The sequence below is a fragment of the Rattus norvegicus genome, chromosome 3 (genome assembly GCF_021556685.1).
Source record: "Rattus norvegicus strain SHRSP/BbbUtx chromosome 3, alternate assembly SHRSP_T2T, whole genome shotgun sequence".
NCBI classification, from domain to species: domain Eukaryota; kingdom Metazoa; phylum Chordata; class Mammalia; order Rodentia; family Muridae; genus Rattus; species Rattus norvegicus.
In genome coordinates this window covers 106658214-106673477 of record NC_141536.1, presented here as the reverse complement: position 1 = coordinate 106673477, position 15264 = coordinate 106658214, and the positions used below count along the sequence as shown (strand labels likewise).

Here is a 15264-nt window from a genome sequence, read left to right as displayed (position 1 = left end):
GCCCTGGCCTTCTCGGTGTTCATAGGATGATGAAGACAATGGTTGGACCTGCTCTGCCAGTATAGCAATAGCAAACGCCCTCCCAGGAGCAGCCCAGGGGACGTGCAGCTAAGGGGCACCTGGCCAGACTTGGATACTCAGAGGAGGTTTTCATAGAAGAATTCTAAAACCTGAAGGGCTAGTGAAGGATGACTTAAAGTAGATAAGAAGGATCTGGGGCTAAAGAGATGATTCAACTCAGTGTCTTGTGATGGACCCAGGTTCCGTTCCCAGTATATACAGGGCAGCTCAGCTTCCTGTAACTCCAGCATCAGAAGGTCCGATGCCCTCTTCTGGCCTCAGCAGGCTACTGCATACACACTGTGCATAGCTTATGCAGACAAACACACACATCAATGGAAGGAAGGAAGGAAGGAAGGAAGGAAGGAAGGAAGGAAGGAAGGAAGGAAGGAAGGAGAGAAGAAAGGAAGGAAGGAGAGAAGGAAGGTAGAAGGGAGGGAGAAAGGGAGGAAAGGAGAGAAGGAAGAGAGGGAGGAGAGGGAGGAGAGGGAGGAGCCTAGCAGAAGGAGCAGCAGGTACAAAGGCCTGAGGTGAGACAGCACAGTCATTTTGGAGACCTAAGAATGACTAAGCTTGTCCTGAAGTCAGAGTAAGAGTGAGTGAGTGTGGGTGAGTGCATGCATGTGTAGGTGTGTGTGTGTGTGTGTGTGTGTATGTGTGTGTGTGCGTGTGAGTGTGTGAGCATGAACGCTTGTGTAAACATAATCAGGAAGAGTGGAGAGATGAGACTGAAGCTGAGAAGAACAGGAAGGAGAACCATGATGGGTTAGGATGAGATTTCTTCCTGGGGCCAGATGTGACCAATCAAACCAGGTAGTGACAAACACATGTTTAAAAAGTTCCTTCTCGGGGTTGGGGATTTAGCTCAGTGGTACAGCGCTTGCCTAGGAAGCACAAGGCCCTGGGTTCAGTCCCCAGCTCCGAAAAAAAGAAAAAAGAAAGAAAAAAAGTTCCTTCTCTTATGAGAAAAGGCTGACCTAGGACAACTTAGGAGACAGGAAGCCAGTGGGAAAGCTCCAGAGATGAGAGTGGCCTGCCACCAAGGTAGTGGTGGCATAGATGAGGACAGTGTGAGAATCAAAGAGGATACGTGGTTTCTGGCCTAGGGACCTGAGTCAGCGGATCTGGAAGGGATGGGCCTGGGTGATGACATCATCATTTCTTCTCATTCCATCAAGGTTCTGCCTTTCTGTGTGGATTAACTCATTGTTAGGACAGGTAAAGGAGGATATCCTCTTACCCTTACTCAGTGTGAGGAGGACTGGGAGCGTCTGCTTCCTGAATGGGATCAGAAGGCTGAACACATGATCCAAAACGCAGTTGCAGACACTGAAGAGCTTTTGATGGCTTGTCAGCGTGGGCTTCAGTTCCTGGGAGGCAGCTTCGCCTCCACTCACACAGTAATTACTAGCAATAATCATAAGCTGCTGGACTCCCAGCCTAGCCAGCCCCACCACCTATAGGACTTCTGATGGTGGAAAATATTGACTTTCACTAAATGCTACTAAATTTCACTAAATCTGGTTTGCAACCCTGGGACTTACCCCAGCAGGTCACTGAGGTGGAGACAAAAACAGTCCTGGTACCTCTTCTTCCCTCCTCCCAAGAATAATGGCACCAGAGAGTCATTCAGGCTGATCTTAGTCCCCTGTCTATTCTGCTTCTCCACACGCAGAAGAGTTAAACCAGCCCCTGTTTCAGAAAGCCCTACTGACACCAAAGCAGCTTCCCTTCCCCAGGGCACATGGAGAAATAGCACATTTGGTTTGTTCCTTTAAAGTGAAAGAAGCCAGAGGTTGGGGATTTAGCTCAGTGGTAGAGCGCTTGCCTAGCAAGCGCAAGGCCCTGGGTTCGGTCCCCAGCTCCGAAAAAAAGAAAAAAAAAGTGAAAGAAGCCACAAATATGAAGGTTTCCTGGATTTTCCATCTCATACTAGGAGACCAGTACCATACGGAGAACCCACTGGGTGCAGCTGCATTAAATAGTATGCAGGCCCTTGCTCCACTGTTTTACCTAATCCCTTCCCACAATGGCCCTTCTCAGCTGGCTGGTGGCAAGCCGAGCTTTTCCCACCCCGCTGCTTCTCCTCAGCTCAGCCTCACTTTGGTTCCCTTGTTGCTAAGACTACAGGTAGACTGGAGCTTTGGGGCGGGTCTTCCAGGTGTTTCCCTGACATCGGGAGCACTGTGGAGCTTGTCTCGTTCCAAATCAACAGGCGTACGTTAGTCAGCGTTCTCTAGACAAATAGAACTGATGAAATGAATATACGTTAAAAGGGATTTATTAGATGGGCTCACAGGATGTGGTTTGAGTAGTCCCACCACGGCTTTCTTGTGATGGGAGACACTGGGAGTCCAGTAGTTACTCAGTCCACAAGGTTAGATGTCTCATAGTCTGGTGCTGTAAGCCTGGAGTGTCCCTGGAGAGACGCTGGCCTTCGTGTGTATTCAAATCCTAAAGAGGTTGGTTCTAAGATTGAAGAAGGAATACTGCAGTAGCAGGAGCGATGCTCTTGCCAGTGAGAATGAGGGCAAGCAGGCAGAAGGCAGTTTCTTTCTTCTATGTCATCTCATACTGGCTGCCACCAGGAGCTGTGGCCCAGAATTAGGGTGGGTCTTCCTGCTTCAAATAATCTGATTAAGGAAATCCCTCACTGGAATGGCCCAAACCTTGGGTTTTAGTTGATCTTAGATTAGTTAAGTTGACAACCAAGACTAACTGCTGGCCCTCCTGACATCACAGGTGGGACACAGAGTTGAATGAAGACCGATGATCTATGGTCTTGTAACTCTCTCTTGCTGTTCTGAGGGCCAAAGGCTGTTGGCTTCTGGAAACTTAACCCTTCCTTACTGTTCTGTGCTAATAGGCAGTGGTTTCTTTTCTCTGTAACTCTCTCTTACTATTTGTGCTAATAAATGCTAATTTCTTTTCTCTGTTGCTTAAGGATTTCTTGCTGCTCAGGCAAGAGGCTTGGACTAGTTAACTCTTCATGGGCCAGAGAGAAAAGGGAAAAAAGAAAGTTCACTTACACAGACAGCATGCACAGACATACATACACTCATATACACACACACACTCTGGTTGGGCCCACCTATCGCATCGACTCCACAAGGAGCATTTACATATTTATATATACATATACTTACACATATGTATATAACCAAATTGACATTTGGATGGATGGGGCAGAGACCCCAGTGCCACCTCTTTATTCCTTCTCTCTGGCCTTTTTATATCTTCTTAGACAAAAGTTGTTTTAAAAATTACCTCATGGGTAAAATGGTACATGAAAGGGGAGTTACAGAAGGATGTTGATATTAAGTTCAAAGCAGTGCTCCATTCTATAAGCTCATAAGTTCAAAGCAACATGGCCTTGCTCTATTACAGTGCACACCTGTGGCTTCATCTGTGGGCCTGACCTAGAACGCATGTTTTTTCTTGACCACAGATTTGTCCCGAGCCTATTTCTCTTCTTGTGTAATGGTTAAAGCTCACTGTATCCCTTATCATGCAGCCTTTGCTTACTATTCTGAGGAGTAGACACATTCTACTCATGACCCTAATTTTATTATATCTTTCTGGCAAAATGACTAAAAACCATCTCTTAAAACTTTCTTCCTAGAATTATTTGAATCGAATCAGGAATTTTATAAAATCATTAATTCATCTAAACAGCATTAATTCCTGAAAATTCATTTTTGTGTTGATCTGCAGGAAGCCCAATAGGGTGGGCCTGTGCCCAGGAATCATTAGCCTATGTAATAGTGAGAGGTTAGGCATATCAGTAGTAAGAAGCAATCCTTGGGGGGTTGGGGATTTAGCTCAGTGGTAGAGCGCTTGCCTAGCAAGCGCAAGGCCCTGGGTTCGGTCCCCAGCTCTGAAAAAAAAAAAAAAAGCAATCCTTGGATGAGATCTCTAAAGGCCCTGCAATTCAGAGCTTATCCATCACAGTTATGCTAAGTGTGGCCGGCTCCAGAAAACTATTGGCCTTTGGCCTTTCATAGATGGCTTCTGACAATTAACCATCAAAGGTGTTTGCTGAGAACCTAGGACACTTCTGTGTTAGGTTACCCACGTCCATGACAAGGATCAGCAAGACCTACCTCCATCCCATGAAACCTATACCCTGTAGTCTATGTAGCCTTCTGGGGGTTCATGGACCAAGCTGGAGAGGTAGAACCCAGATCAGGAAAAGGTTATCAACTGACAGAAGACATTGCTCTAGAAGACATTTGTCTGAGGCTCTCTGTTGACGCCACAATTTCCTCTCTTCTTCTCTCCCATTGTCCTCCTTGGACAGTGAGTCAGACAGATTGCTTTGTGACCCTCTGGCTGCCTACTGCCTCTCAGAAGAAGCTGAGGACCAGAACCATCTCCAACTGCCCACACCCAGAGTGGAATGAAAGCTTCACCTTTCAGATCCAGACTCGAGTAAAGGTAAGCCACAGAGGACCATACCTGTGTGCCTGCCCACCTGTCTGCCTGCTCCTCTCTCAGCCGTGTGTGTGTGTGTGTGTGTGTGTGTGTGTGTGTGTGTGTGTGTGTCTATCTGTCTTAAGGCTGTTCATTTGTCTTCCTACTTGTCCAACTAACCTGTCTTCCCACTCACCCACTGTTTCCTTCTTCCTCTGTGTTCCTCTCTGAGTCTGCTAATCCTTCTACCTTCTAACTTCCTCTGTGTGTTCCTCTCTGAGTCTGCTAGTCCTTCTACCTTCTAACTTCCTCTGTTTTCCTAATTGTTGCTGGCCCTAACTATCTCTTGCTTCGGGACAGATTATATTTCCAGCACCTTCCAGAGTATTCTCCCTGCATGAGAATACATGGGAAGGAAAGTCATTCTAATTAACCAGGTCCAACCTGATCTAATTTCAGCCAGAGGCTTTCCTCTTAAATCCATTAATTGCTTTAGTGCTTTCTTTTAACTCTTATTCCCTCGGGTGTATGCTTTCACACGCACTGAGTCATTATGTCATGGTGTTGTTTTTCTTCAGACATACGGTGGGTCTAAGTCCTAGTGACATCTCTTGTAGAATTCTCCTTGAGCATCTTGAGTTGTGACAGCCTTGAGACAAAATTTGGCTGTTGATAAAGGCATCAATCCCAGGAAAGTCAAAGCTTGACACTCCAGATAACTACTTAGAGTTCTAGTTAATGAAGAGTCCTTTTATTTTTTTAGGAGGGTTGTGACCATTATAGAAAAACAAACAATGACACACAACCAGTAACAATAACAACCTTTTCACCAGTTGTAGTGGCTCACATCTGACATCAAGAGACTGGGATAGGAGGATTGCAAATTTGAAGTAGGCCTGAGCTACACAGTGAGAACCAATCTCAATGAGCTAAAATACAAGGCCCACCCTCTTATCGTGTGTATGAGTTTTGTGAGGGAGGACTATTTCCATGTGAATGCAGTGTAGCATCTTGAACTCAGTATTTGAGTTTTCTTTTTGTTTTGTGGTTGTCGGGTTGTTCGGGTCCAGCTTTCTAGAAATTACAATATCCTATATAGTTGTAGATGCCCAAAGCCACATTTACGTCCACTAGATAGATATCTCAGAGGTAAACCTTGCCTTGAGTCACACCTCTTAGGATCAGAGTCTGGGAGCCTTACAAACTAGTCCATACTACCTGAGGGCATTGAGTACAGGCCACTTGTCGCCTGAAGAACTGCTGTGGGACCTTCCTAGGGGCTGATGAGCCAAAGGATAGAATTCACACAACTCATCCCAAACTCCCAATCAGACCAATCCCTGGAGCAGCAATAGCTTTTGGTGCGCCCTTCCCTTGGAGTATAAAATGCTAATCTCCCTAGCCTGCCTTTTCTAGCTGCCTTTAGCTCCCAAGTACCACATGCCTTGCAGGACCTTCCCCAGGTGACATGAAAGTCTTCTCTACTCTCCTCAGGCTTTTAAAGGGACCAAATTCCCCCCAAAATCAAGAGCCAGAGGATGGCAGCCTCCAGGGAGCTGGAGAGCAGGAAAAGTCACTTTTGCCCTGAATTCACGTCTCTGACATCTAAGCAGAAGCCCCTGTGACCCTCTTCCTCAGACCTCAGTCTCTGCTAGACTGAGGTTCTGTCCCTTGATCTGGGAGTGGGTTGCCGCAGCCATGGTAATCACAATTTCTCTATCCCCTCTCTTCTAGAATGTTCTAGAGTTCAGCATCTGTGATGAAGATACGCTGACACAAAGTGACCATCTCTTGACAGTCCTCTATGACCTCTCCAAGCTCTGCCTTCGGAATAAAACCCACGTGAAGTTCCCACTCAACCCAGAGGTGGGTGCAGAGTCACAGATCCTGAGCCTCTGATCCCATGGGAATAGTCACTTACTACCATGGTCTCCTACATGGTTCCCCTTCTCCGAGCACATATGAAAGCTGAGACAGGAAATGCTTCTGGTTCGAATCTCAACACTATCACGTGCATAAAAATTACCTAATGCTCCTCATTGTCTCTTTCTTCATCTATGCAATGGTGATAACCCTCAAAGCAATCAGGTTCCCTTTTCTTACCTCCTGTTTCTGGAATACCCTTGAGTAGAGAGGGCAGGTCAACAAGGTTCAGAACTGGAGAAAACCAGGTTACTCTAGAATCGATCATCCCACAAATACTGTGATACTTGTAGGTAAGATGCTGTCCTGGGCTTCGGACACACATCAGAGAGCAAGCACCTCTATCTTTGCTTTCTATACATTCAGATGGGGAAACTGAGGCCCAGTGAAGCCATAATTCACCTCCAGCTACCCAAGAAACATGGGGGCAGAGTTGAGTTCTCTAGAGGCACCAGCTCATAGAGCCCTTGCCCAAGCCCTGAGTCCCATAGGAAGACAGGCAAACAGTGAATTGAAATAGAAAGCCATCATCCTGGTACAGATGAACTCACACTTGGGGCCAGGCATCACATCCACACCTGAATTCCCCTTACATCAGAGACCTGGGACAAAGAGTGGTGAGGAGGGTAAGGAGAGCTGGGACCGCTGTTCCTTCTTCGTGGCTGTAGGACCAAGTATGTGCAAGGCATGGCTGGTCCCATGGTGGATGAAGGTCCCTGGATGTGCATACATGACCAGTAGCCTCCTTCCTCTTCTCTCTCTTCAGGGCATGGAAGAACTGGAAGTGGAGTTCCTGCTCGAAGAAAAGTAAGTAGGTGTCAGGCTTGCCTGTCAGCTAAGACCCTTGACTTTACAGCTGAAACTGCCTTTGTGCTGCCCTCCCATGGTCCACCCTCACTGCTGGCACGGGGATGACGTCCTCCATTTCTCTCTCCATTTCTCCATCTATGCACTGATGAAGCAGGAGCTTGTAAAGGGTATAAGTGCCCTGCTCCACCACTGTTCTAGTTTCATTGATGCAAGCATTCTTTTAAAGATTTTGGGTTTGGGCATCTAGCTCAGTTGGCAGAATGCTTGCCTAGAATGCACAAAGCCTAGGTCCAGTTCTTAGTACTGTATAAATCAAATATGGTAGCCCATATTGAGTCTCTCTCTCTCTCTCTCTCTCTCTCTCTCTCTCTCTCTCTCTCTCTCTCACACACACACACACACACACACACACACACACACAGAGAGAGAGAGAGAGAGAGAGAGAGAGAGAGAGAGAGAGAGAGAGAGAGAGAGAACACTTCAGTGCTTGCTTCAGTCCCCAGCATTTCCAACAGGAGCTTCCAGGTAGAATTCCTACCACTGTGGTATAGGATCAGAAAAAGGCTTATCCTCATTGACCCAGAACTGTCAGAATAAACAATCTAACCATTGGCCAGAACCAGAGGAGAAGGCAATGAAAGCTAAATCTGGGGGTTGGATTGACTGCACAGTGGCTTAGAACACTGCTCTTCCAGAGGTCTTGGGTTCAATTCCTAGCATCACGTGATATCTCACAACCATCTGTAACTCTATTTCCAGAGGATCTGATGCCCCCTTCTGGCCTCTTCTGGAACTGTATGTGTAAAATCCAACCCTATTTGTAAAAGGCATACATTAATTAAAGCACAGGAGCTTTGTTGGTACGAAGTGTTTGTATCTGTTCTAGATGTGGAGCAGCAGTCTTACAACACTTCTCCCCAATAAATCTATCTCTCCACGGACATCCTGTTTTAAACATACAACAACCCATAGACCTAGACCTGAGTTGAAACAGCATCACAGAAACTGGCTTAGGGCTCTGATCCCCCTGCCTCTCCTCCTTAGATGCTGAGGTACAGAGAGATGCCAAGTCTGGTTCAAACCTAGTGGTAAATGCTACTTTATGGCTGGAATGATTTATAGTTTTTGTCACCCTCATAAGGGGTCAGCTAAGAATGTTATTACTGACCAGGGGTTCTCTCTTGTTTTTCAGTGTCTCCTCATCAGAGACCCTCATCACCAATGGCGTGCTGGTGGTAATTGTCCTCCTGGGTTCTGGAAGTTTTAGAGGCTACATGTGGCTGCTGCTCTCAGGGGATAGGGTGCTGGGCCCAAGTTGGGGCTTGTCCAGGGAGAATTAGACTAAATGGTTAACCCAATGAGGGTGCACCCAGGCATGGTGCCTGCACTCTGGGCTTCTGTATCAAGGCAGGAAGTACCAGGGTATCACCTTTGCCCAGACTCTACATCCCCCAAAGATCACTTCTTTCCCAGACGTAGTCACAACGACTCCAACACCTCTGTAAGCATGGTTTCAGAACCAAAATTATTTCATAGGCCAGGTATGGTGGCACACACCTTTAATTCCTGCCCTCGGGAGGTAGAGACAAGCAGATCTCTATGAGTTCAAGACCAGCCTGGTCTACATAGTAAGGCCCTGTCTCGGGGGTGGGGGTGGGGGTACAAACTGTAGTTGTTCTAACTGAATGTTCCCACTATCCCAGCAAACTTCTCCCTTTAAAAGCAGAGTGTTTGAAATGTGTGACCAAGGCATTCACCTGGCCTCTGCTTCTTGGAAATTTATTTTATCCCAAGTTCTCATTCGCAAGGCTGAACACAGCTTCAGGCCAGCCCCTGTGCACATGACTCCCAGTGAACTGTGGTGTGTTTCTCCCTCTTGTAGTGAGGCACCATGCCTTGACTGGGCTCAGAATTGTCTACAGCAAACCCAGAATGCATAGCATAACCCCATGACTGACCAACATCTGGGTCTTTGCCTCTTCCCCTCTCACTAAGGGAGGAGGGTGATGGCTTGAGCTTAGAGTCCCAGTCGCCCTCTTTGCTTTGTCACAGTCTCGCCAAGTCTCTTGCCTGGAAGTTCATGCAGAATCCAGGAGGCCAAGGAAGAGGAAGAAAAGTGAGTTTCCTTGCTCTGTCTAATGGCTGGTTTAGGTATAGAGGTGGGGGCTAACGATCTAGGTCAATTTGGAGCTCAGGGAAACAGGCCAATTCAACCTATCTGGACTATCCCAGGTTAGAGAAGTAAAGTCAAAACTCAGAATCGTGTCCTCAGACACCTATCCTCTTCATCCATTTCTATGAAGGGTTTGTTCTTCCAGGGATCCAAGTGAAAATCTTCAGGCCTGCTACCCTCTGTGACTGAGTAGGCAGACTTGGGACAGATAGGCACGGTAGCTGCAGGGGTCCTCAAGCCACACCTTCCTAGCAGCTTCCAACTCATGGTATTTTCCAGTTGGAAGAGCCCCACACAAGCCACTGTGCACCCTCTACCCACCACTCTTATGCTGGGTTACCAGCTGTTCACAGGAGGAGAGCAGTGTGGCCCCACAAATGTGACCAGAAAGGGGGGCTGGGGGGCTTTCTGCTCCCAAACCGAGAGTCTGATGGCTATATTTTCTCTGCAGTGAGCTGATGACTTTTGGGGCTCTTCTAGCACAGCAGAACCAAGAAGACTAATCTTGAGAGCTCTCTCAGAACCTTAAAGGGCTTTTTGAAGAGTATATCTATCAACATTCTTCACAGATTTTTAAAATTCAGATTTCAGAGCCCTGTCTGAAGCATTTTAATGAGTGCCCAGGGATTGCAAACTCCTCCTGGCACATTAAGACAGGACTACTTTTTATTCTGAAATGTATTTATTTTATCTTACGTGTATGAATGTTTTGCCTCTCTGTATATGTATATGCACCAGGTGCATTGGATCCCCTGGAACTGGAGTTATAAATAGGTGTGAGCCACCATGTGGGTGCTGAGAACCACACCAGGGTCTTTGCAAGAACAAGTCTTCCTAGACACTGAGTCAAAATAAGATTTTTGCTGGACTAATGGGAAGCAGAGATAAGAAACTTCCATGGGTATAACATCTTACCTTCTTTCTCAGACAAAAACCTTCTGGTGATGGTGACAGACTCCTTCGAGAACACCCAGTGTGTCCAGCCCTGTCTGGAGCCCTGCTGCCCCAATCCTGCCTGCTTCCACTACCCCAAATACTCCCAGCCCCAGCTTTATGCAGAGGCACCTAAGAGCCACTGGAGCTATAGGGTACATGGCAGCCACCCTTGGAAGGGAGGAAGAAGGGAACTGGGCTGGGAGAGCTGGCAGAGGAGCCCCTCAGCTCCTCACAGAGCCCACACTTCTTTCTAGCTTTGCTGCTGTGAAGCACAAAGGAATGACACAGTCTGCCAGCCCCTCGATTGCCTTTCTGATGGCCAGCCGATGACCCTGCCTTTGGTGAGCACGTGGGTCTGCCCAGGGGTCCCAGAGATGCTCAGCTCCTGTAACAGAGAGATGGGAAGAGTCCAAAGACATATGGGGAGGGTAGCATGTGGGGTCTTGAGGCAAAATGGAGAGGACTTGTAGGCCTCAGTGGGAACGCGGGAACATGTGGAGCCTGAGCGAAAATGGTGTAATGTCATGTTCAGAAGTAGGATGTGGGAAGGGAGCGTGTGTGTGTGTGTGTGTGTGTGTGTGTGTGTGTGTGTGTGTGAGAGAGAGAGAGAGAGAGAGAGAGAGAGAGAGAGAGAGAGAGAGAGAGAGAGAGAGAGCGCATGTATGTGCACAGTATTGTGGACATGCATGCATGCTGGGTCGAGGGAGGATAAGTTTCCACCTCTTTGTTTGGCTCCCTTTGCTCTCAGTGTCATCTCTAACAGGCCTTTCACCTTTTTCTTATCAGGGAGAGAACTATGAGTTACACATGAAGTCCTCACCCTGGTAAAGTACCTCTTCTCCCTTCTATGCTCCGCCTAACTCAGAGGAGTAGGTGTGAGGCGGTAGCTCCCAGTCATTCACTTGTCATTCTCCGATGGCTAATGAAGTCGAGCATCTATTCTGGGCTTAATTAGCCATTAGTAGATCTTCTTCTTGGAGATGTGTTTACCTAAGTCCTTTGTCCATGTTTTAAATGGGCTCTGACTTTTATTAACTTAAAAAAGTTCTTTGTGTATCCTGGATCTGAGTATTTTATATTTGGCTTGTTTTGTGAGGTGTCTTTATATGTTCTTTGCGTGTGTGTTATTTTATATTGTGTATGACTGTTTACATGTATACATGTATGTCATATGCATGCCTAGTGCCCGTGGGGGTCAGATGAGGGCATTGGGGGTCCTGGTGCTGGGGTGACAGAAGGCTGTGAACTACCTTGTAGGTGCTGGGAACTGAACCCAGGTCTAACTGCTGAAACGTAGCTTCCGGCTCCTCTTCATGTTTTACTGATGGTGTCCTTTGAAAAACAAAGGTTTTTAACTTCGAGGAAGCCTATTTTCTCTCTTGTCACTTGTATTTTTGATGCCGAATCAAAAAAGTATTGGTTAATCCAAAATCACGAAACTTTACTCCCATGTTTTCTTCTAAGACATCTTTAGTTTTAGCTCTCTAGGTTGTGTTTGATTTTTAGTTTACTTTGCATACTGTACATTTTACACTACAGATATTCAACTGCTCCTGGATCACTTATCAAAAAGACTGTTTTTTCCCTTGCTAATTTTTACCCTTGTTGAAAATCAAGTGACTATAATTTTTTATCATTTCTATTTTACGCATATGAGTGTTTTTCCTGCACATGAGCCTGTGCAGCACTTGTGTGTAGTGCTAGTTTAGGCCAGAAGAGGGCGATATATCCCCTGGAACTGAAGTTACTGTTGTAAGATGCCATGTGGGTGGTGGGAATTGAATCTATGTCTCCTAGAAGAACAGCCAGGGCTATTAAGCCATCTCTTCAATCTTGCTGGGTCTTGTTTTTTCCACCTGCAATTCAGCTTGTTCTTTGAATCTCATAAATGAGTGCATGTGAAATACCAGGAAAATATTCCCACCAGGAATATAAATGGTGGGCGGAAGCTCAGCAAATGCCCGCCAGTACTAGTGTTACTATTTGCTCTCATAGGAAGAGAGGGGCTGGGAGAGCCTCGGGCCCTGCCTTCTAGGATACACAGCTTTGTCAGTAAGCTAAGATAGCACACTAACAGAGACCCCCTCAGAATTCCAGGGGAGGGGGGCTCAGAGGATTCAGGAATACAGGTAATAAAAACGAGGGTGTTCTTATGAAGATAAAGACCCTAACCAAAGTTCAGAAAGCAGGCTCCAAGAACCCGGTGGGTCTTTTCCCATTGGGAGCTTGGGGTGAGCTTGCGTAGGTCTGGTAGGGTCTTATATGCCAGGCCTGGACTTGCTCCAGACAGAGAATGTGATTAAAAAGGGGGCGGGGGGAGCCAACATCAGGCATAACCGGCAGCTCATGCCTCCTCTGCCTGGGAGATGGCACAGTGAGATCAGGGGAGTGAGTGGCTTTGTCAGTCACACAAACACACAGGAGAATTGTGATTTTGTGGGCAGGGAGGGCTCAGGAGGAGCAGGGAGCTTCACAGGAGCAGAGGGCTAGTTGGTGAGGCTCAGAAGAGACTATGCTCTATAGTTCTGTGCAGGGAGTTTAACCAAAGGGTTTAAGAGGCCCTTGTCACTCATACCAGCTTTGGGAGAGAGAAGGTACCGAGAGAAACTTTTTTGGAACTTTCTATATCCTGCTGAGGTGGCAGAAGTAGCAGTCTTTAGACAAGTGCCAACTTTCAGAGAGCCAGCTTTGGAGAGTTAGTCCTGGTGGCTCATTAGGTACTGAGGGTAGTGCTGGCCGGTGAGCATTTCGCAGATCAGAGTAGATAAGGCCACAGAAGAGATACGGGTAGGACTTGGCTCTCCACCGGCTGATTAAAGGCGGAGGCTACAGGGTTCCCTTTCCCACAGCTCTAACACACTGGATGTGCGGCTCGGGTTCAGCCTGTGCCAGGAAGAGGTGGAGTTTCTGCAGAAGCGGAAGGTGGCGGTGACCAAGGCACTGAATCAAGTGCTGCAACTGGAGGAGGGCCTGCATGAGCATGAGGTGGGCAAGCAAGGGCACTGGCCCAGGCTGAGGGTCACTCTGGGCTATTGGTCCCCAATTCCATCTTCTCCTAACCGCTCTATCCAGGGTGACTATGGTACCACCTGGATTTCTGTGTTTGCTCCAACTACTAAGGTCCTGGTGCCAGGACAAAGGCCCTGATACCTGTGATTCAGCTGTGTGTTCACCAGGGTAGGGGACCCTGCCAACACTCACTTGCATGCACGTGCACGCACATGCACACTCGGGATCCTTACATGACTAAGCTGTCTTACTGAGACCACATGGAGACATCATTCTCGCCCCAGCCAGGAAACATTGAGTTCTATCCTCTTAGGCACCCAATCCCCAGCTCCCACCCACTTGTCCTCTCTCTTCTCTACTCTGCACGTGAACCCATCCCCACCAGAAATGACTGTGGGAAGTTGAAGAGAAGCCCCTCTTGTTCCCAGAGCCAGTTGCCTCTTCCCCTGGAGGCAGCCAAGTGTCCCTACAGCTCCATCTGTTAGTCTGGGGAGTAGGTTAGCCCCCAAGCACTTTGCTTCTGAGGCTGAGAAAGGAGCCATGACTGAGCCTCAGCTACAGGAAAAACTTCACAATCCCTACTAAATGGAGACAGGAAGTTGGCCCAAAACTTCCTCTTTGATCTCACCTTTAGGGAACCACACCAGGGACTCCTTAAACCTATGCTAACCACCCTTGCCATCAGTATCGTGGGTTTTCTCTTGCTCTCACAATGTTGCCTAGGCTGAGCTTGTGCCATGTACCAGGCCATGGACTAATGCCCTGACATCACTGCCAGGTACAGATGTCTGTCAGTCACCATCCATGACTCACATACACACAGCCTCAGTTTTGATGCTTATTAATAGAGAACTGGGTTGGGCACTCAGAACTCTTTAACCAGGACTCTGATTTACTGAGCCCTACTGATATCATAACTTGGTGTAGAGCAAAGGTGGCCTTCTGGATCCTACTAAGTTACTGCTCTGGGAAAGGCAGTCCTCAAACCATCCCCTTCCCCTCCCTTCTCCTAACCAGATCTCTGTATCCCACCATTCATATTAAGCCGGGATCTCTCCATATCCTTGTCTATGGAAGTCTGCTTCTGTGCCTACAGGTACCGATGATAGCCATCATGGCCACAGGAGGTGGCACGAGGTCTATGGTCTCCTTGTATGGCCACTTGCTGGGGCTGCAGAAGCTGAACCTTCTGGACTGTTCTGTTTACCTCACCGGCTTGTCAGGTGCAACCTGGTAAGGAACTGGACACCATCACTGGTGGAGAAGCCCAGAGGAAGTAGCAAATAGGTGTGGCCTGGGATCTGGGGAAACCATGAACTTTGCCATCCTAAGTAAAAGTGACTCATGATGCCCAGAAAGCTCCACCATGCACATCTGTGGGATTTGAGGCATTTACTTTAATTCCTTAGACTCGGTTACTGGATCTGTAAAGTGGGCTTAACAATAGTCATGGCCTCTCCCAGTATTAAGCACAGAGCTGCTGCATACATTGGTCATTGTTGGCTATGTTCTTGGGGCTGTGGTAGCAGCCCAGGAAAACATGGTGTGCAATGATGGATGAGCTTGGTGTTTCCTAATGGGATGCAGCCACCCTCTTTTGGGGCTTGGCCCAGTCTTTCAGGATGGGTAGAACTAGCCCAGTTGCTCTGGCTTGCCTCCCTGTAGTTTCTCAGTGCTATCTTTTGTCCCTGTCTCTGCCCTGTCAGATCACCTCAAGCAGCTGAAAGGAATGAACAGAGCTTTCACAGGGCTGCCTCCTGACTCTGCTGAGGTGGAAGGAAGGTGGGCACTGGGCTCCTATAAGGAAGCCTGGCATCGTCAAACCTAACAGGAGACATAGCAGTAGGGGCAAAAAAAGTTATTTGTTCATTAATATTTAACTCAAAGGGAATAAAGAAGCTTGTAGATTAATGAAAATGTTTCAATGACTGTCACCAACA

The 15264-nt window shown here is 47.5% G+C and overlaps 1 protein-coding gene across 7 annotated transcripts in view; it reads left to right on the top strand.

Annotated features, from left to right (window-relative positions):
* The window catches only part of Pla2g4e (phospholipase A2, group IVE), a 65679-nt gene that overhangs the window by 37079 nt on the left and 13336 nt on the right, over positions 1–15264 (top strand). For 6 of the 7 annotated variants that reach the window (XR_015682752.1, XR_015682751.1, XM_087650923.1 and 3 more), the window contains 10 exon segments: positions 4361–4497; positions 6208–6339; positions 7163–7203; positions 8399–8441; positions 9259–9322; positions 10307–10467; positions 10570–10656; positions 11102–11139; positions 13165–13300; positions 14421–14557. Coding sequence is in view for 5 of the 7 variants with exons in the window: in XM_087650923.1 (XP_087507049.1) it covers positions 4361–4497; positions 6208–6339; positions 7163–7203; positions 8399–8441; positions 9259–9322; positions 10307–10467; positions 10570–10656; positions 11102–11139; positions 13165–13300; positions 14421–14557 (976 nt within the window). In the remaining 2 variants the exon portion in view is untranslated. 7 annotated transcript variants of the gene reach the window in all.